Consider the following 23,473-nt stretch of genomic DNA (forward strand, 5'->3'; position numbering starts at 1 on the left):
CCAGCTATATTAAAATCAGACTGGCCGGATACATCCCGGGCAGGGCATTACGATCCTCAGAAGCCACTCTTCTGGCTAACCCACGTTTTCGCCTGTCCACAGTTGGTGGACGTGCTTTCTCCACTCTGCTTCCTGCAGCATGGAATAAACTCCCAACCAACCTTCGGAAGGAGCCCAATCTTCTGCTCTTTCGCCGAATGTTAAAAACAATACTTTTCCGGGAAGCATGGGGTGTGCTGTAAGTCTGACATTTGTTATTGGTGGAACTGGCCTTCCTTTGTACAAGCGCTTAGAGACCCTGGGGTGATAATGCGCTATATAAATGGAAATAAATAAATAAATAAATAAATAAATAAAATACTACAAATGAGCAGAGCTCAAGTTCCAGGTTCCTCACAGAACAAGCCGGAAAAAAGAACTGACCTAACTGTCACCTGTGGTGCATGATGGGAACAGAGTTCTACTAGAGGCCTTAAAGGCAAAGTGTGCAGATTCTCTGGGGCCGTAAAGGCAGGGTGCCAGTCTGATTTTCTGTACACAGACAATTTTTCATATGCAGCCTTTTAGGCTAATAACTGTTTACAACAGGTTCTTTGATGAAAATAAAAGTTTTTCATGGTTATGAAATGCATTTTGGGCTCATGCCTGTTTATTACATTTATATTTAGCATATTTTCATGCTTCAGAACGTGTGTAAGGTTGGCTTTATTAGCCTATGTGTATATGTTAGGCTGCATATTATGGTTGTTATACATGTATATGTGTATAATTATTTTAGTACAATGTACTTTTTGATATATTTACACATATATATGTATATTGTTATGTGTTCCGGGTTCCCGCTCATGGGCGGAGATAATTCAGTGCTTATGACTATTAATGAGTATCCCCTGGAAGAGAAAGATAATTACGGCCCAGGACAAAATGAGCACAAAGGCCAGCAACTTAAAGTCCGTGAAATGTAATTAGCCACAGATACCGTGATAAGATGTGATGAACGCAAAAGGATGACCCATAGGACCATTTAAAGCGCCGGTAAGAGGGCCTCAAAGGTATGTCCTCAGGGCCTGTGTCAGGAAATGAAGCCGCAAAATCAATGCATTGTCACCCATTAGGAGCACCCCTCCACAAAGGCTGCATGTATAATGAGCAGACCATTCAAAAGTATAAATCCTCTACAAATACAGGTCTCAAACACAAAGCACATACAGAGGCCACACTTCTGGAAGGGCGTATTGGCGATTTGCAGTGGTACAGTCCCAACAGCCCCTGAAGATTAAAGGGAATAATGGATCAGAGCAACTTGTCCCAGATTAACGCTGCCTGCGACAACTTAAGGAAGGTAAATAAATAAGGGGCTGGGTGGTGTATGCTGATTTTATTTAATGTATGGAGTTGCATTTAAGTGAACAGAGTTGCATTTTAAAATGTTTATTTTTTTAGCTATAGAGGCCGGTGCTCACATTGTTTCAAATAATGCTTAAGGATCTGTGTTATGTTCTTTAATATGAATAATGGGGACTGTGAAACACAGCTGTAATGAGGAGTTTTTAAACAATGCAAATCAACATGGGCTTGTATTTAATATAAACAAGGGTGTCTTTTTTAAAGGTTGTCTAATGTATGGTGTGTGGCTGTTTTAATTAATGTTTAATATGGGTGTGGGGTAGACGGCTTAGTGTCACGAGAGGGGTCTGCAGAATACGGTTGTAGTTGTAAGGCTTAACAGTGTCTAGCACCAGTATTAAATGTATGCCTACTGCTTTAGAGACCCCAGAGACAGCTAAAATAAACCCAAACAATTTAGCCATAATAATAAACTGTTTAAGTACCCACCCCTGGGGTTTGGCACTGGTTTGGGGTGTCTTCTGCCGCTTTGGGGTGGTGGTTCCATGTGTCCCTGGAGGCGTGGGGGGTTCGAGGCACCCTGTTCTTAAAAATTGAAGCCCCACCGGAGCCCCTGTGCTCCATGCGGAGCTCCGGTGGGTCTGCGAGGGCTTTCGGTGGTGGTTGCTCCGGGGCCCGGGGTGGGGCGTGAGGCCGCGTTTAAAAAAAATAATGCTCCCGGAGCCCGCTGGACTCCAAGCGTGGCTCCGGGGGCTTGCGGCGTGGTGGTGGGGCCTCCTATGGGCTTGTGGCTCTCGGGGGTCCGTGGTGGGGCGTGAGGCCCCATTAAAAAAAATGAATGCTCCCTGAGCCCGCTGGGCTCCATGCGTGGCTCCAGGGGCTTGCGGCGTGGTGGTGGGCCTCCTATGGCCTTGGGGCAGTGTGGCCCTCGGGGGTCCGTGGTGGGGCGTGAGGCCCCGTTTAAAAAAAATAATGCTCCCTGAGCCCGCTGGGCAGCATGCGGGCTCCCGGGCATGTGCGGCGGTTGTGGAGAGGGCTCCGACGACCCCGGTGCTGCGGGGTTAGGGCTCCATGCCCCAGTTTTACAAATAAAGCCCCGGAGCACCGCTCAGGCTCCCTACGGGCTCCGGGGCATGTTGTGTTGGCGGGCCATGTGTGGCACTGTTTTTAAAAAAAATATATGAAACCTCCGGAGCCCCGTGGTGCTACATGCCGGGGGCTCCGGGGTGTTGAGGCTGGTTGGCGGGCTCCGGGCCCATTTGTGCTACTTTTGGGCTCTAGGCCCCGTTTTTAAATTGAAGCACCACCGGAGCCCCTGTGCTCCATGCGGAGCTCCGGTGGGTCTGCGCGGCGGCGTTGGCGGGCTCCTGTGCCCGCGTTTGGAGGTGTGGCAGCGTTTTTAAAAAATTCAAGCCCCGGATCCCGCGGTGCTCCATGCGAGCTCCGGGGCGTGTGCGACGGTTGTGGGGGCTTCTGGGGCGCAATGCCCTCATTTAAAAAAAAATAATAATAAAGTCAAGCCCCTGGAGCCCACTGTGCTTCATGCGGAGCTCCTGGGCTGTGAGGTGTAGTGCCTGTGGCCTCGGGTGCCCAAGGTCCCCATTTAAAAAAACCATAAAGAAAACAAAGCCCCCACAGAGCACGCGTGTGGAAGGTGCGGCTCTGGGGGTTGGGGCGGATAGCGGTGGTCTCGAGGGTCCCGATGGCGGCTGCATGTTTCCCCTCCGGGACTGCTGTGGTAGGGCCCGCCCCTCCAGTGACATCAGGGGAGTCCCGATGATGTCACTGAAGGGGCTAGCCCTACCACAGCAATCCCGGAGGGGAAGTTTATTTATTTACTTATTTATGCGCTTTTATATAGCGCTAGGTTTTCCCGAAGGTGTCAGAGCGCTTCACAATAGGAACAAAACTGGTACATGAGAACATTACAAGTGAACAAAATACAAAAGCAAACGTTACATCGAATGAAGCAATAATGACAATCGTGAGCCAACAAAATACAAGAGGTAGCAAACGGTGCATTATAGGAGGAAAAAGTGACGTGTGCAGGTAACAAAAGCGTACAAAGTAAACAGAGGATTTAATACTGCAATATATGGAGGGCCCTCAAGCACAAGAACAAACATTACGTAGTCAATGGTGGCACTTGTGCATGTATCTATAGCAAACAAAATGTAAGAGGTAGCAAACAGGGAGTTACATGAGAAAAGTGACGTATGCATGTTACAAAAGCGTACAAAGTACAAGTAGAGGTATAATACGGCACTAAATGGCAGAACCCCTAGTATCGCCCTTCTATAGGCACGTAGAACAGAATTCCCTATAATGGCAGGTCTTCCTTCGGATTATCGAGAGGGTGTGAATTAAATTAGGAAGTGCCCTTGAAGGAGGTGGTTAAAGGAGGAGGTTTTAGGTCAGTTTTGAAGGCATGGTCAAAGGTTTTAAATGGGTGTTTTTTCAATATTATATGCACGCATAAAGTCGCTGGTTGTTTGTTTTATGCAGCTACCCACAAGTAAACGCTAATACTCATGTGTTGATTTTCAAGGTGTGATATGTGTTTCTCTATGATGTATGTAACTGTAACATCGTGTTTATGAGGTGTGTTTTAAAGCATCCGCTTTTTCATTTTATATATTTAACCCAGGCGCAGGACCTGCCTGTATTAACCCTCACAGACTCTGACCTACAGGAATTAACCCTCACAGACTCTGACCTTCCTGTATTAAACCTCACAGACTCTGACCTGCAGGAATTAATCCTCACAGACTCGCAAATGCAAACCATAGAGGCAGGTATATGCATTTAGAGATTTTTACTTCCGAGTTACTGCACACACCTGTATCTTAGAAGCCCTGCTTTCCTAATGTGTTCTCACATATGTATACTTTTTATAGGTCTGACTCCCGAACTAGAACGGATTCTTGACGAACTACAGCGCATACCCCCGGCTCAAGACGCGTCGCTGAGTGCACAGGCTAATCCCCTTCCTACAGGTAAATTAAAAGGGCGGTGGTTTTCCAGAGGTTTAAGACCCGGGAGACGGGTCTAGTACTCCCTAAAAAACAAATGCGAACTATAGGAACGCTCCTCAGAGGGGTCTGCTAAGGTCTGGCTTATACTACAAATGTGCTTATTTTTTCTTTACAGGTCCCCCTGAGTCACGCCAGGACATCGTGATTGTGCAAGAGTCGCCCCAACGCCCAAAAGAAACAACTGTGAAAAGGAAAGCTACAGCATCTAAAGATGGACCTGTGAAAAAGAAAGGATCTGGGAAAAGTCATCTAAAAGGTGTGTTTTTACAAAAGGGTGTGAAACAAAAAAGAACTCTCTGAGTTTTATTCTCTCAAAAACAAAGTGGCCTCAAACTTAGAGTACCAGGGTCCTGCGGAGGGCAGTGTAAGCATCTTATACGAGATTCATGCGTGTTTCTAATATATATATTTTTTTATTTTACATTTCTAGGAGCAGCTCAAAAGAACATCGGCGCTGATACTCATAAGGCTAAGAGAACTACGAAACCGTTGACGGATATCACAAAGATCGTTCTGAACAAGGGGCCTACAGCAAAAGGTGTGAGTAGGCGTGTTCGCCAGGATAAACTCTGTTCTTATTACAGCCATATACACCAGCGAACAGGGACATCTCAGAAATGTAAAATCAAGCCCACCACCAAACTGTTGAACCCTTTTACAGGACAGTCTATTTTACCAAGGGTGGGTGTCAACCGTGGAGTAGTGCTCACAACCCCAGCCGTTGTAAAGCCAGTTTTGTGTAAAAACCCCTCAGCGTATCTGAAACCTCGCAAGGCATCAAAAGGGAAGCTCGCCACAACCAAGCCTGTCCTTAACAAAAAGCAGATGAAACCCGTACCCCATACCGGGCCCATAAACCTCAAGAAGAAGAAGGGTGTTCACATGTCCCAACAAGGTCCCTTAGACCTCAGCAAGAAACATGTGGCTTCTGAACCCCTGACGCCGCCTTTAGATCTATTTTTAAACAATGTTGTTAAGCAGGGGAGCGAGCCCACTACCCCGGTGCTCTCTAAGGACCCAGCGACAGCGACGCCTGTTGCGGAAACTCTGTTACAACCACAAACCCCTAAAGTCAGCAGGCTTTCACGAAATTATCTTAAGAATAAGCAGAGGTTAGAAGTGTCAGAAGTAGAAACACCTGAGGTCCCCTTAAGCAAGCCTGTTACACCTCAGACCCCTCATCCGCCTATGAAACCTTCTGGAGTTTCAAACAAACTAACGAATCATGCAGAGGCGTGTCCCCTAGACCAAACCCTAAAAACTTTGATAGGCGCTCCATCCGTTTTTAGGGACAAAGTGTCTGAAAAGGGGCGACCATTAGGTGGAACGGTAGATAGCCTTGAGGGAACCTCAGAAGCAGCGTACGAGGGCCCTTCTAACAACAGCAATGTGGTTTTGCAAATGTGTGTTACACCTACGCCTCCCCAACCCTACGATAGGGCATTAGCTTATAGCACCCTTGATTATTGCGACAGTCAATTACACGCACCCCTTCTTATGTCCCCTATACCCCCTCAGGGAGTTTAGGACCCAACCAGCCCAGCAATATACACTAATGATAGTACAGGGTCGGGCGAATGGTCCAATCATAGTATGGTGGGGTCATCTAGTATGATCCCGCCCCCAAATGCCCCGGGGTGATCGCACTGGGACCCTGTTTCCATGATCCCCCCAGGCCCGCAGTTACAGAATGGTGGGGGGTTTGAAGACACTAGAGAGGCCCCAGGCGCGTTAGAGGTTGCTACACACACAAGCCCTGTATTCACCCCCAACCCTCCAAAATATGACTCTATAAATCCAAAACCGGTACTAGATGCGTATGTAAAGGATATACAATTGGCTGTCAGAAAACTAAAGCGCCAAGCGGTCACCGCAACCTTAAAATGGGCGTTGGGGGGTAGCTGTGACAGACCCATGGTGGCGGCACAACAGAAGATATTGCAAAGGGTTGACCTCTGTAAAAGAGTGATCCTCCAAACTTGTCAGGAAGCAGGATCAGACATAGGGACTATACAGCCGTGACTAGGACGCCGCCAGCTCCTAAAGAAACGACAGTCCCCCGGGGTTAGTAAAATACGCACCTCAAAATATACCCGTAAGGTCCAAACAGTTCTAACAAAATCCCTGCGTTTCTTACGCTTAAACAGTCATAAAAAGTGTATAGAACACCGCAAACAGAGGCATGCTGTTTCAAAAGCCAAGTCCGAATCATATACCGCGATACCAGACACACACCAGAACACTTGCGCGGGAGAGGCCAGCCCTAGGGGTGGCCCCTTGAAGGGTTTTGGTGTTAGAGCCCCAACACAACCCCAACCGGAACCCTTAGAGGAGTCGGTTTGTGGTTCTATAGCAGAGGCCTCAACAAACACTCCACACATAGGTACAGTACATACCGCTCAGATAGGTTGGGGTCTGGAACCTAGAAAAGCAGGGCCCCATAAAAAACAAAAGTGGGCCAATAGCGCTAAACAACGCCTGTTTTTAATCAGGAAGCTAAAGAAAGCCAGAATATGTGCTACAAGGCGCTTTAAAAGACAACAAGATCCCCTACTAAACCAGAACCCTCAAAATGATACCGCAACAAGCTCCCCAGAAAGTCAAACCCCTCAAGATGAGGATTCAGAGGTTGTCTTTTTAGAGAGCGTTAGAAGCTACAGGCGTAATGTGGAGAGATTTAGGGCCACCGAGCACTACGAGGAGTTTAGGTTTGCTAACCTACACCGAATAACGTCCACCGATCACGGTGTTTTTGCTATACATCAGGCGGTGCAAGCGCTCATTGAAAGGTTGTTACGCGATGTGGGGCCCAATGATTTTTTCCAGCTACGTTTCCAGGGGCAGGGTTTTGATAGTCCGCTGTTCACCAGAAGGGCATCGCGAGATGTGTTTGACGCCGTAGGCTTTTTAGAAAACCTGTCGCGGCTTTTACAGAGCAATGCTGAACTAGTCGCCTTTGGCACTTTCAGAGTAATAGCCCTCATTGTACGGGGTCATGAGGGGGGTGTTTTCCGCCCTTTAAAGAGCGTGCTATACAGCCAGATAATAGGTAAGAAGCAGCGCTGGCTGCTCGACTTTAACAATGCCACAGCCAACACTTGTCTTGCGGCCAGCATCGCTGGGTTGTTGATGGGGCGCGACACCACCGACGCGGTCATCCTGGCTAGAGCGTCTGAAGCCCATAAGGTTCTTGAAATACCTCCAGACCGTCTGGTCGGTTTTGGTGACATCAGTCTATTTGAAAACTATTTCTCGGTGACCGTGAAAGTTCTTTATCACAACGGCTCTTGGAAGTATTTTACAACCGGGGCACAAGACAGTATATGTCCTGTGATGTATTCCTATAGGTTCTGTATCGATCCCCCTATTCCTGACCCTGTTCTGGTTAATAATTAACTAGCAGCCATCCCACGGTACAAAAAAACGTTATCTGATTAAGCCACACCACGGCACAGGAACGCGTTATCTGATTAGGTGATAACGCTTGCCATCTAATTAGGCAAGCACTATTCCTCCAGCCCCTGATAAGGCATACGGAGTTCTCAAAACAAATCAAACCTATGACAACCTGGGAAAATCCCTGCGGCCATTATTTTGATTTCACCGAGAACTTCAGCAAAAGAATGTGCGAACGAGCCCGTTCATATGACATCCTTATTGACGTATCCATGTCCATCCTTACGTCAATCTCGGCACCTTACAGGTATAAATATTACCGACATTGCCTTAAGCAAACACACGCGGTGGTGACGAGATCGGAGCAGCGAGACTTGCCGAAGAGGCCAGCACAGAGCGGACCCAACTGGCGCTGCCCCGCCATCCTGACGCGCTGAGAACGAGACGCTGCTTTTCTCATGCCGAGAAATCCAGCTCTGGCGCTTCCAAGCAGCCCTCGCAGGCAGCTGGAATATCAAGACCAGAGACGAGAGATACCAGCCCTCAACCATTCTAGATCTCAGGTACAGAACTGAATAACCCCTTGCAGAGAATTCTTGAGTCAGTCACTTGGCAAAACAAACTTAACTTAAACTGCTACTTATCTACTCCCGCCCACGTATTAGGCTTAGGTCAGGTACACTGGGGTAGGCGTGGTTAGAAGCACCAGTTGAGTACGATTAGTCAAATGTATATATGTATGTATCTATTTTATCAGTTTTAAATATCATATGGCTTAGAAACCATATCAATGCTTCTGCAGTATTATTTTATACTTCTGCTTTTATTATATGCACTTTACTTAACCATAAGTATCGCAATAATATCGATTCATTTCTCTTGTACGAGAAAAGAGACTGATCAATAAATAACATCTTTTATTGAACACGCCCGTCTCTTCCTTTTCTCTACAATCTGGTGAAACTAAGAATGCACTGAACTGACTGAGTAAAATAAGTTGTCTTTTGTTTTCACACGACTCTAGAGATACACTCTTGATTAGGGGAGAGCAAAGTTGTCATGTTCTATGATTGTCAGAAACTAAATCCCTTCTTGTCTATCCAGGGAGGTTAAACTCCTCCTTGCCTATTCGAGAAAGTTTCTAGTGAACTCTGAGCTAGCTGGCAAAAACCAAAAACTTTAAGTCTAATATCGTCAGTAGAAGACCTAGTTAACCTCTGTCCTAGGTCTATACTATTGAAGGTATTATTCCAATGCGCAGAGCCTATTGGGATAATAGGAACTACACTACATGGCGCCCAAACGTTTGGATAGGCGATAAAACTAACGCAAGACATTAGAGTAACTCAGTCGTGCTTTTTCACACAGAACCCCTTTTTTCCCATAATACTCCAAAGACGTCTGGAGTGGGTGAAAGGTCATATCCGCCAAACCTCGCAGGAGGAGACTCCTATGTATGGTTCTTCGTTTAGTCAACGTTGAAGGATACACTGTTCCAAAATATTGTGCATCTAATCTTTGTTTCCATAGAAACCTGATCTGCAAACAAACAGAATAACCTTCCTGTCGGTAAAATGATAGACAGTGATGAAGAAAGTGAGACAGCTAGAATAGCAGCTGAACTCCCAGTAGCAGACAATACTCTGCTGGAAAATGACCTAAATGCAATACTCATCCCGGTCAACATAAAGAAATCTATAACCCTAAAACTTATAGAAAATGGACTGACATCGAGAGGTGGTACAGTCATATTCGTAATTGAGGCACACGAATATCGGCAGACAGAGGTATTCTATTTATGGATAAACTTTCCAGCAGCAAACGCTGTAACAAAAGAGTTCCACTATTATAAAATAGAGGAACCACCGGATATCTACACTCCTTTCGAGGAGGTGGAAATACCACTCAAATTCCAAGAGCACCTGCTCTTGTTTCATGGCGCCCTAAAACATAATAATCACATCACCAGGCTCGGTCCACTAGGTAGACCAGGAGCAACGTGGCCGGTCCTAGCCGGATATACACCACATCCAGACATTAAAGAAATGCCTGCAGCAGAGCTTTTAATACAGCTAAAACAACTAATCAAAATTCATAGACAATGAGTCCAATATGTAATGCGGACTTCAACAGTCCAACCAGCAGTTAAAATTCCACAGTTGAACCCTCATCAGGGTAACACAAATAAAATTACACCACAGAACATACAGTCCTGTCTGGGTAAAGTACCCGCAAAACGGGAACAAATACCCTTCTGGCTAGCACAAAAAATCACTCAAATAGAGGCGGTGTTTCCAGACACCACCCCGGTAGAAAAACACAGGATTCTGACTATCTGTCTTCCAATGGGAATCGCACCACACGTGGAAGACTGTGACACTTGGGGTACAGTCTTTGCTTCCATATACACAAAAACACATGGTGTACCATCCATGTCAGTAATACCAGATGTGCTAAAACAAATTCAAGATGAATACGGTCCAGAACCCGCTTTAACTCTCGGTATGAAATTACTGAAGGACTTCAAGCAGGTCTCGGCTATATTATTAGCCAACATAAAGGGAGAAGCAGCAAACGTGGCGATCCGCCAAAGGTTAAAAGAGACAGATATAGCAGACCAACCAACTGAAATTGCCAGAATCATAGAGAAATCCTATGAAGAACTAGGAAGAGATAGTCTGGGTGGAATACCGGTAAAACCTCAACTGATTGAAAGTCCTGAAAAGATATTTATTAAAAATAATTTAAACACTCAAAAAAAGAGCTGGGATGGAAACAAACAATCCAATTCTAAAGAAAAAAGATTCCAGTCCGGAGGAAGGTCTCCTCGGCGGAGAGAAAGATCTCCGAACCAAGGACGCAGGTCTCCCCAAAGTGAGCCCTCTGGGAAAAAATACAACCTTAGAAATAGGGATAATATAAAGAAACCTGATAGATATCAAGATATTGATACATGTCCCTCTCAATCTTTTCAGACTTCCTCGCAGAAATCGGAAAGAAGAGGACGATCAGAACACAGGGAAGAGCACGTCAAGTCCAAAGACAAGGAACCTGCTCATCCAAATAAAAAGTTACAATTTCCAAAAAAGAAGGTAGCCAGTATTAAAGTAATCAATAATGCCGAGAATACTGAGGACACAGCTGAAAAACGGAGAATGGGCTCAGACAATGCTAGACAGCGCAGCAGAAGTGAGCATAGCTCGCAAAGTCCTTATGAATCATCTGGAGACAGTGGACACGAATGAATATATTCAAGTGGAAACTGCAGACACCAGAGTTAGCAAACCTCACAAAATATATGAAATAACATTACGTATAGAGGGGGATAAGACTAGAAAAATAAGGGGTCTATTTTGGGATAATCTCTCCCAGGGCTATGACATACTTCTAGCTGAACGAGACTGGCCACCCGAGTTTGTCAGGGAGTGCCCTCATGGCGAAGAAATAATTATGCCTGCCTTCTCAAATCAAATTCCAATTCATAAAAAATATACACTTGCTAGAAAGTGGGCAGTAGCTCAAGCTCCTGCTTTATATAAAAATCATGTAGGATGGGATGAGGACTCTCCTCTCCACAAAATCCAGTTAAAATCACAACCTACTGCACAGAGGCAGTACCCAATTAAGCAAGAAGCTAAAAAACAGGTAAAAGAGATCCTAGATCAACTTGAGTACCAGGGGGTGATTGAAACTTGCACCTCACAAATGAACAATTCTTTGTTTCCTGTCTCCAAACCAGACAACTCATATCGTCTAGTTTTGGATTACAGACACCTTAACTCATGTTGCAAAACCTTTGCAGTGCAAAACTCGCATAGTGCTGCACTAATGAATAACATAGTGCGCAAAAAATACAAAACAACATTAGACATCTCTAATGGGTTCTTTTGCCAAAATATAGCACCAGAGAGCAGATATTTGACTGCGTTCTCGGTAAATGGCTCGCAAAAAAGCTTCTGCCGTTTACCCCAGGGGCACAAGAACAGCCCAGGATTATTCTCAAAGAGAGTAACAGAATTACTACAAACATACGATGACGAGGCATTATCATATGTCGACGACATTTACCTAACAGATGATGACTTGGATACTCACTTGAAGAGAGTGAACACCATAATACTTGGGTTCGCAGCAGAGGGTTACAAATTCAACTTTAAAAAATCAAGAATTGCCCATCTAACAGTCCTGTTTTTAGGATATGAATTATCAAGTGAAGGCAAAAGCCTGGCTGACAATTTCCTAGAGAAATGTGCGGTACTCCAAGCTCCTAGAACACTAAAAAACTTACAATCAATTCTAGGCTTCCTAAATTTCGGAAGAACATACATTGCAAATTACGCAGAAAGGATCAAACCCCTTTATGATCTAATAAAACCAGATTTTAAAAGAATCAATTGGACTCAAAAACACACAGAAATTTTGAGATCTTTACAAACAGACATGTTAATTAAAACAAAATTAGAAACACGTGACAACACACGCAATCTTGTGATTCGAGTCATCCCAGGAAGATGCGGATTCACATACCTGACCTCTAATGAGGGAGAAAAGGTACCAATTGCATACAAATCACACTTGTACACAAAGGCTGAAATGAAATTTAGTCCAACGGAAAAAATTCTGACCGCGGTACAGACTGCTGTAGCAAAGGAGCGGGCCCTAGCACAAGGTAAACGAATAATCATCGTGACACCGATACCAGCCCTGGAGGCGGTAACAAAGGCAAGCATTCCGAATGCTAAAGCACTCCATCCAAGGTGGATACAGTGGGCTAATTCTCTTGCTGCAACAGACGTGGTATACGAATTTGATCCCAACTTAAAAACACAAGTATTTCTCCAATACGAATTTGAATGTCCTCCGCCAATCGAAATTCTGCCTCTAGAACATTACGGCTGTATAATATATACAGACGGATCAGCACAACCCGCAGTGGGGGGTAAACAAGCTTACAGTGCTGCGTGCGCGATTGTTAAAGGTCGCTGGCACGAAGGGAAATTTAAACCAGCGGTCACTAAAACACAATCTCTAGGAGATTGTACAGCTCAGCGAGCTGAACTACTGGCATTCAAGATGGCGCTTGAAAATACCGATCGAGAATTCCCCACACTCATAGTGTGCGATTCGTATTATTGCGTTCAGTCTTACAATGAATACTTGCAGATCTGGCTTCAGAATAGTTTTAAGGATGCAAAAGGAGGCACAATCAAGCATAAAATGCTTTGGGAACAAGTAGTTCATTTGCAAAAAGAACTGCCAAAGACTCACGTGATACATACACTGAGTCATCAACGTGATGGCGTTCACGTTGCAGGGAATTCATTGGCTGATGAGGCCGCGAAGGCAGCTGTGCAAACGGCTTCCGTAGCTGCCATCACCCGGTCAAAAACAAAAATAGACAGCGACATATTGCAAGCTGTCAGCGCTACAGAAAAAGATTCGATAGAAACACTCCCGAAAGGCTTTCCAGTGAAGTATTCATATATAACTGATACAAACAATGTTCCGTTTGCTCGAATCCCTGGAGTGGGGGATAGGGCAATTCCAAACATGGAACATAGGTTAGGACTAATCATAGCGGCACACGAAGGACTTGCTTCTGTACATGCTGGCGTCTCAGCCACAGTATCGTTATTAAAACAGAGATACTGGTGGCCACAAATGAGAAGACAAACACGGAACTATGTTCTAGAATGTGAAATATGTCAAAAAATGAAAGTATCAACAGTGAGACGACCAGCGCAGACGCCCCTTCTAATCTCGGATAAACCATTAGCCTGTGTTTACCTGGACCACTGTGGTCCCTTACAAAGGGATGGTAACTATAAATATATCTTGGTTGCAGTGGATTCATGCACGAGATTCATATGGATGTGGCCCCAGCGATCGGCTGACACCAGAACTGTTATAAAAGATTTGCGGGTCTTTATCGGCACATACGCAATTGGCATGCTGCATTCTGACCAGGGTCCTGCTTTTAGCTCTAGAGCTTATAAGGAGGCCATGACCAGCATGGGCATTGCATTGCGGTATTCTTGTCCATTTCATCCCGAGGGAAACGGAATTGTAGAAAGAAAAAACCGTGACATAAAGCAATCTATAACAGCGAAGGTATTAGGTTCGGGAGCTGGGTGGGTCAAACATCTAATAAGTGTCCAACGTAGTCTAAATAACCTGCCAAGAAATTCTCTGAGGGGATTCAGTCCGTACAAATTATTGTTTGGAACTAGAATGATGGTCTTAGATCTTGACAGTCAGACTTCAGTGGTTAAAGAAAAAAGCTTTGATATCAAAGATCGTTTGGCTATTTTGCAGGACTTAAACGAAACAAGGAAAGACCTGAGCAACATAAAGTTGAAACAACAGCCAAAGACCACTGAAGAATAACCACCTGTCCCAGCAAGAACTGTCTGGATTCCAAAAGTCGGGGATCTAGTCAGAGAAAAGATCGCGGTAAAGAAGGAATTTGGGCCTTCTTACAGAAAAGCAGTTCCTGTCTTGTCTATCAACGGGACAAGATCAGTAGTACTACCGCCCCTTGCTGGTAAAAAGGAGAACAGAGTTGTATCAATCGACCTGATAAAACCACAATCATGTGGCCGATAACGAACAGTAGGCCGAGTGGACTCCCGATAAGTAGTAGAACACCAAGGTTTGCTACAAACACAGAGGTTCAATCTAAGAGGCTACTCACATTTGAAATGCCAACAGAACAACAACAAGGACTATGCAACAATGCTATGGAACTTAAACCTCTAAAAACCCAAATAAAAACATTTAGCAGAGACACACCAATCTACAATGAAGTAACAAATGACTATGCTACTGCAACAAAACACAATAATAAAGCAAACAGCAATCCTGAAACAATAGGAACAATAGACAGAACGGCATCCGGTTACTTCATCAACTTTAATGATTCATCTGAAAACCTGAGTGAATCAAAGGAACAAACATCAACAAAAACCTTTAAAGACAAAGCTAAGGAACTTTTTCAACATCTGAAAGAAACCTATCTGATTTCACCGTGGATTGAATTCTGGGTGGCCTTAGGTGCACTTATCCTCATACTTTGGCTCATCATGGTACTATGTTTGGGACACTTCATTGAGGGAAAATATGCTAAAATAGACACAGCAAGCCAGAAAATCAACTTGGTCCTCAAACCACACACGTCTTCACACGTCGAGAAAAGAGAACTTTCTTCAGTCAACTTCACAGCCAATCCTATACCCGGTGGGGTAGCATGGGACAATACTGATTATGAAATCTATGGTCCGGTTGAAATCCTGAAGTATCCACATCAAATCAAGATCTCATTGAGTGACTTTGTAAAACCAAGCTCAGTTGCTGATGATTGGGACGTTGAAAGCATTAATAATATGATGTCTGACCTAGTGATGTCTGCTAAATTTACAAAACATGATTATTTGCAGGGTTCGTCTAACTATGATAAAATGTTCTGCTATAATCACTATAGTAATCATTATCTGCATAAATCTGCACAACCTAGAAATGTTTTAAATTATAATCAATGGGAACACTGTGCAACCACTCCAAAAGGTAGCTTAAGAACTTTTTATGACAAATATTCATATTTTTCAGGGTTCAACACAAGTAATGCAGAAACATTTTATTTCAAATTATCAAATAAGACAGGTACAAAGACCATGCTTACAAACACTAAATTGATATATTCAGACTCATTTTTTGAGCAAATGAGTACATTTGGTTTTGATTACTGGGACAAAAATGTTGAAGTAAAAAGTGTTTGGGGTACAAAGGAATGGCAAGTACAAGGTATAGAATCATTGTTTAGAGCCTGCATGATCCCAGAACAAATTATATTTTTGAATGACACTGTTCAACAAACTACCTGTCTTGGCCTAGCCAAAATCAAAGACTTAAACAAACCGTCTATTCCAAAGCCATCAATGAACGGTAATATATCTCTAGATGATATAATAATAATAATAAATCTTTCTTTATTCGGTTAATCACAAAGAAAACCATAAAAGAAGCAATCGGCAGTTACATTAATATACATTGAAAGAGACGTTTTAAAAGACATTTAAGATTTAGTGACAACAAAAATACACATGTTTAAAAAGAGAAAAATGTTGTTTTTTTTTTTAAAGTTGTCAGTTTTTTCCATTGCATGTTGCTAGAGGTTTTTTCTGTGATTCATGATACATTTTAAAAAGTTTAGGACTAGGTAGCAAACCTCTTCAGACTCCAAGGATTGCAATCGGTAAAATGCCGGTCGGCACTGTCTGAGGCCCCACCGCCTGCATATCGGGAGGATCCAACGTTTTCTGTGGGGGTGGTAAAATTTGCAGAACAAGAAAGCGTGGATGTTCGATTGAATTGATTTCCCATCGCAGGGACATGGGGGCATGTTTTGTTCCCAGGCCTTATTTGTGGGGAAGGCTACCAGTCTGAAGAAAAGATTCAGTCTAAACCTGGTCAATAACATCCTCTCATAAATGTTACTCTGTAGGATAAGATAGGGTTGGATGCCAAGGGTTTGCTGGATTATGTTCGCGTGAATTACTGAAGGTTTTGCAGCGTCAGTTGACAGTCTTAATGTTTCCAAGTGTCGCAGGGCAAGTTCCATGAGCTCCTTTTTTGGAAGGGAGACAATCGACTCTGGTTGGAGATAGTAATTTTCGAGCCCAAGGTCAGCAAAAAAATTTCTGATATAACGGAGCCACTTCAGTCTATAAGAGTGGGCGAGTGACATTGTGTCGGCCACTATTGACTGAGATAATATGTTCGCGTCCGATACCCAGATACGCCTCCAAAGGAGCAAAGGCTGGATTTTGATGAGATCCTGGAGATATGGTATTCCCAGTTCCATGTGGGAGGCATAGATTGATGAGACTTTTGGGGTCACTAGAAGGAATCTTATGAATTCATTTTCAATTTTCTGTAGAGATTCAACACCTGTGTGACCCCAAAGTCCTGCTCCATAGAGAGCAATAGCCTGGCACTTGGCTTTATAAATTCTCAGCAATTCTACTGGACGTCTCCTTCCCAATTTTCGTGAAAAGGACTGCAGGGCCGCTGTCGAACGTTTGAAAAGATGGCATCTATTGTCCACAGCTGGTTTCCATGTTAACTTGTCATCAATCATCACCCCAAGGTATGGGTATTGTGTGGTGGTCTCAAGTGGTTGTTTGTCAAGGAAGATGTTTTTTATGCCTTTCTTCACTCCCCCCGTGATCATGACAAACGTTTTTTTTACGTTGACCTTGAGGTCCAAAGAATTCATAAAAGAGGTATATCTGTTAAGTGAGAGCTGTAATTCGCGGGGTGTTCGGGCCAGGATGACAGCATCGTCCGCGTAGAGGAGTGCTGGAATCGATCTCAGTTTCAGTTTTGGGAGGTCCTGAGCCCCCCTCAACATCTCTTCCTCCAGGCCGTTGGTGTAAAGCGAGAAGAGAAAGGGGGCCAGAACGCAACCCTGCCTGACTCCTCGCTCCACGCCGAACGGTGCTGTTAACTCGCCATTCTTTCCAAAGCGGACTCTCGCCGAGGCCCCGGAATAGAGCTCTCTCAAAAGGTCCAATAGGGAGGGGTCTATATCCATTTTTCTTAGGACTGTCCATAATTTAGAGTGTGAGACACAGTCAAAAGCGGCAGACAGGTCTACATAGACCATGTATACCGTAGCTTTCTTGGCATGCATGTATTTGGCCATTATAAGACTGAGATTAAGTGCCTGCTCTACTGTTCCAAGACCTGCTCTGAAACCAAATTGGAGATCTGAGATGATTGCCTTTTCCTCGCACCACAATTGGAGTCTCTCCAACATAACCCTTCCCACCACTTTGCCAAGGGAGTCCAGGAGAGAGATAGGACGATGATTGGGACGTTGAAAGCATTAATAATATGATGTCTGACCTAGTGATGTCTGCTAAATTTACAAAACATGATTATTTGCAGGGTTCGTCTAACTATGATAAAATGTTCTGCTATAATCACTATAGTAATCATTATCTGCATAAATCTGCACAACCTAGAAATGTTTTAAATTATAATCAATGGGAACACTGTGCAACCCCTCCAAAAGGTAGCTCAAGAACTTTTTATGACAAATATTCATATTTTTCAGGGTTCAACACAAGTAATGCAGAAACATTTTATTTCAAATTATCAAATAAGACAGGTACAAAGACCATGCTTACAAACACTAAATTGATATATTCAGACTCATTTTTTGAGCAAATGAGTACATTTGGTTTTGATTACTGGGACAAAAATGTTGAAGTAAAAAGTGTTTGGGGTACAAAGGAATGGCAAGTACAAGGTATAGAATCATTGTTTAGAGCCTGCATGATCCCAGAACAAATTATATTTTTGAATGACACTGTTCAACAAACTACCTGTCTTGGCCTAGCCAAAATCAAAGACTTAAACAAACCGTCTATTCCAAAGCCATCAATGAACGGTAATATATCTCTAGATGAGGAGATAGACGTAAACCATATATTAAGCCAAAACAGAACACATCCTGATTGGAAACAGTGGTTGATCTGGCCCACAGATACTAATAACTGTCAAGACAGATTCCTGAACAAAATCCAGGGGTTCAAATTGACAAGGCCAGACCCTAGATATTCCCAAAGACAACACCCAGGGATAATTACCACGTACAGTGTGGGCAAGCTCTGCCTTCAATGGCTACAAACATCCACACTGGCAGAAATTAAGCAACACCTGACTTTACTTACTGATGGTGCTGACTTGCGTGATTTCATTATGGGACCGCGCAAACAGCGTCAAAAACGCTTCATAGCAGCCTCTGTATATGCAGCTTATAACGAAGCCTGGAAAATAACTCAAATTGAAACGTCAGAGAGAATACGGGAAATTGACCGTATTAATTTGGAAAAATCACTTTCTGTAGTGGACAATGGGTTAATGACTCTGTCCTCCAGAATATACTCTTTGGACAGCATTGTGTCTTCAGCAATCGACATAATATCGCAAGACTTACTGTTGTTACAACACGGTCAGTCCCAATTGCGTTCTATTGTACAACTTGGCTGGACGTTACAAAATCTGCGTTCAGGCTATGTGCCTTGGCGTTTAATCAACACAACGTCACTATTCAATATCTTTAACCTTACTGATAAACAAATCAGTATGGCACAGAAGGGTGCTGATTATACAATCCTGAGCATTGAGAAACTCGAGAGATTACCATTGACAATGTCAGAACGACCTGTCAGTGAATGGATAATACATGGAATAATTAATATTCCAATATCTACTTTCAGGTTTCAATACTGCCAAAAATATATACAGGCTGGCATGTACGAAAAATTGGGTAAAGGGTACATTAAGTCAACATGGAACTTGCCCTATTCACATGCTTGTGTCAGTAATAAAGGCCGGAAAGTGTTTCTTAGTGGCAATAATTGTGCCATGTCACTAAGCGGTACACTTCTGTGTAATGGTATTAGTTTACACGGAGCCTGTGAAGGGTCCTCAAATAACCTTTCATGTCACCAGCTAGGCACACCTGCGACACAAATAGAACCATTCTTTAGGAGACTATCGAACGGGAGTTACATTATAATTGTAGACCGCAGATGTTGTAGCTTGGTGCCCGGAATACCTTATCTCATAAGTACGACTGCGAAGGTCATGTGCTGTGAACGAGTATTGTTCCCCAGCGCAATGCCAGACAGGGAGGCAAGGTTATGGCCGAATTTGAAAATTGCTTCCATTCGAGTTGATACTTTAAGCAGAATGAAAACAGTGCTCCTTCAGACGCCGACCAGGCTCACGTCATCAAAAGAAACGTATGATCTCCAAGTTGCAAGGACAACGGCAGAGATTCATTCATTGTTATCAACTAATTCCCCCATACATTTCGCAGAAATCCTGAACGAAATCTTAAATATTTCTGATACCAGTGGAGTCTCAAATGTATTTAAGACAGTGTTTTCGGGGGCTTTAACACCATTTAAAGCCATTCTGGGTATTTTTCCGGACTTTGTCCATTCCATCTTTGGTGGACTTCCTCTCCTTTTGGGACTAGTGGCAGGAATCCTATTTTTGATCCTGTTATTTCGCTATGGCAAACCGTGTCACAGACAAAACACCTGCGACAAGGGAAGAAACAATCCTAGCCATTGGATACCGGGACCGGATATCTAAAATCCTTGGACTGTCCCGGCTTAGAGACCTGAACATGACTTGGTTTCTTTCATTTAGACCAATGTGGCAAAGCTGTGTTTTACCTGTATTAAGGTGCTTGCTATGCGGAGAAGAATGCGTGTTGGACACCTGTCTGACGCTACAATCGGATGCGCCAATGGATGCAGAAACTTTGTTGGGTCCGGTCACGGCTCATGCATTGTGCTGTCCCAAGCGGCTACCAATCCTGATGACGGCATTCGTGGAGACTTCACCACTACGATTGAGGGGTAGTGAGGTTCAAGATGAAAGCAGCATCGATCAGGTACGACCTTCTGTCAGCTATGCTGATCGAAACATCAATGAAGGCAATCATGCTCATGAATGCATGGTAACATCTTTTTCCGAGTTAATGGAACTTTCACAGGAAGCTGTTGACAGCTTTTTCGAGAGTCTAAATGATATGATGTTCTCACCAGAGCAGAAATAATGGCTTTTGAGAAAGCTAGCACAAGGCGCTCCCAACACCCTGAATTTGGCCTTCAACTTTGATAATAAAGTATTGTGAACAATTTTTCTCCAGTTTACGGACAGCGGAACATAATTTTTTCAGCGGCCCCAAAATATGTTGCAATTTTTCGGGACACTTATCTTCTGCTTAAAGTAGAAACTATTCTTAGAGAACTAAAATTCTATTTTAGGAACTTTAGAGACATTAGCTGCCCTCTGGCATGTTCAAATATATTTTATTTTGTGATGAAATGGTCTCGCATTTTTTTCTTCTGTCTTAAGAGCCATTTTCATGTGTAATTTTCATATTTTATTAATAATGATGTATGAATATGCGTAATTTATTTAGCATTGTTATACTGCTTGAGTGCATATATATATCTTTGCGTATATTTCATGTTTTCAAAATGCATATGGATGTATTTTGGGGTGGTACGGTATACACGTGCTCTACTAGTATATTTACTATGCCTAGATCTTGTAAATATGGACATAGGCTGCGTGGAGTGGGTGTGATGTATTCCTATAGGTTCTGTATCGATCCCCCTATTAGTGACCCTGTTCTGGTTAATAATTAACTAGCAGCCATCCCACAGTACAAAAAAACGTTATCTGATTAAGCCACACCACGGCACAGGAACGCGTTATCTGATTAGGTCATAACGCTTGCCATCTAATTAGGCAAGCACTATTCCCCCAGCCCCTGATAAGGCATACGGAGTTCTCAAAACAAATCAAACCTATGACAACCTGGGAAAATCCCTGCGGCCATTGTTTTGATTTCACCGAGAACTTCAGCAAAAGAATGTGCGAACGAGCCCGTTCATATGACATCCTTATTGACGTATCCATGTCCATCCTTACGTCAATCTCGGCACCTTACAGGTATAAATATTACCGACATTGCCTTAAGCAAACACACGCGGTGGTGACGAGATCGGAGCAGCGAGACTTGCCGAAGAGGCCAGCACAGAGCGGACCCCACTGGCGCTGCCCCGCCTTCCTGACGCGCTGAGAACGAGACGCTGCTTTTCCCCTGCCGAGAAATCCAGCTCCGGCGCTTCCAAGCAGCCCTCGCAGGCAGCTGGAATATCAAGACCAGAGACGAGAGATACCAGCCCTCAACCATTCTAGATCTCAGGTACAGAACTGAATAACCCCTTGCAGAGAATTCTTGAGTCAGTCACTTGGCAAAACAAACTTAACTTAAACTGCTACTTATCTACTCCCGCCCACGTATTAGGCTTAGGTCAGGTACACCGGGGTAGGCGTGGTTAGAAGCACCAGTTGAGTACGATTAGTCAAATGTATATATGTATGTATCTATTTTATCAGTTTTAAATATCATATGGCTTAGAAACCATATCAATGCTTCTGCAGTATTATTTTATACTTCTGCTTTTATTATATGCACTTTACTTAACCATAAGTATCGCAATAATATCGATTCATTTCTCTTGTACGAGAAAAGAGACTGATCAATAAATAACATCTTTTATTGAACACGCCCGTCTCTTCCTTTTCTCTACAATCTGGTGAAACTAAGAATGCACTGAACTGACTGAGTAAAATAAGTTGTCTTTTGTTTTCACACGACTCTAGAGATACACTCTTGATTAGGGGAGAGCAAAGTTGTCATGTTCTATGGTTGTCAGAAACTAAATCCCTTCTTGTCTATCCAGGGAGGTTAAACTCCTCCTTGCCTATTCGAGAAAGTTTCTAGTGAACTCTGAGCTAGCTGGCAAAAACCAAAAACTTTAAGTCTAATATCGTCAGTAGAAGACCTCGTTAACCTCTGTCCTAGGTCTATACTATTGAAGGTATTATTCCAATGCGCAGAGCCTATTGGGATAATAGGAACTACACTATAGTCCTTCACCATGATAACCACTTTTACAGCATCTTGAACCTTAAAGGTTTTCTGGGAGCCCGATACGTGTGTACACATTGCGACCACATATACAGCAATATGGAACGCCATCAGAGTGAAATGCATTGTAAGATGTGCCAGAGGGATGGCTGCGTCGAAGACGCAACCACGAAGGTGAGGTGTTGCACCTGTAAGATGTTTTGTCGCTCTCAAGACTGTTTGAACATCCATAGGAAAGCTGCTAGATGCAGCCCTAAAATGGATTGTTTTGAGTGTGGCCGGTATGTGCCTGATGATCACAAATGCAGGGGTATGAAATGCCCCAGGTGTCGGATGTCTTTTGATGCTGGTACCAACCATCAGTGCTACATGGTTAAAGGCAGACCCCAGACCAAGACCGAAGCATACATCGTGTTTGATATAGAGTGCACGCAGGAGACGGGAGTACACCAGCCTAACTATATTTACGCACACCATCTAACTTCCGACGACAGCTGGGAGTTTGAAGGTAGAACGTGCGTTGGTGATTTCCTTAACACCTTCATTCAAACAGAATTCAAAGGGTACACCATGTTGGCCCACAATTCAAAAGCCTACGACTCATTCTTTATTTTGCAAAATATGATTTGTGAAAAGGTACAAGTAGACCTCATCACTCAGGGTTCCAAGCTGATGCTGTTAACAGCTGGCCAGTTACAAATAAGGTTTATAGACACCTTGAATTTTTTACCCATGAAACTGAGCAAGCTTCCAAAAGCCTTTGGATTCCCCGGGTGTAAAGGTTATTTTCCACACTTTTTTAATACCTGGGCTAACCAGGATTATGTGGGTCCCATTACCCCTCCTGACAGTTACGGGGTTGAATACATGATGCCTGCCGAGAAAGAGAACTTTCAACAATGGTACTCTGAAAACTGTGAAAAGGAGTTTCATTTTAAAACAGAGTTGAAAACTTATTGCCAGGTGGATGTAATGATCCTGCGACAAGCATGCAACCTCTTCAGAGATGCTGTGGTGGAGATGACTAAGAAAGTCAAGCTGTTAAAACCAAAGAAGCCTCAAAGACCAACGACGGTCAGAGCTATGAAACCCAAGAAGCCTCAAACGGTAAAGAAAAGCAAGGCCTTGAAATCCAAGAAGGATCAGGCGCCAAAGGAGATCGAAT

At 43.6% G+C, this 23,473-nt stretch overlaps 2 protein-coding genes across 2 annotated transcripts in view; one reads left to right on the plus strand and one right to left on the minus strand.

Moving 5' to 3' along the window:
• DYNC2LI1 (dynein cytoplasmic 2 light intermediate chain 1) overlaps window positions 1–23,473 on the minus strand; it is a 352,340-nt gene that overhangs the window by 211,767 nt on the left and 117,100 nt on the right. The gene's annotated exons all lie outside the window — the stretch shown is intronic.
• On the plus strand, window positions 1,289–22,789 carry LOC144761443 (uncharacterized). Its single transcript, XM_078646811.1, is given in 8 exon segments — window positions 1,289–1,342; window positions 3,995–4,142; window positions 4,245–4,343; window positions 4,498–4,638; window positions 4,813–4,920; window positions 6,766–7,717; window positions 22,296–22,755; window positions 22,757–22,789. Coding segments are annotated over 8 exon segments (1,995 nt in total).

This window comes from Lissotriton helveticus, chromosome 6 (genome assembly GCF_964261635.1).
Source record: "Lissotriton helveticus chromosome 6, aLisHel1.1, whole genome shotgun sequence".
Lineage (NCBI taxonomy): Eukaryota > Metazoa > Chordata > Amphibia > Caudata > Salamandridae > Lissotriton > Lissotriton helveticus.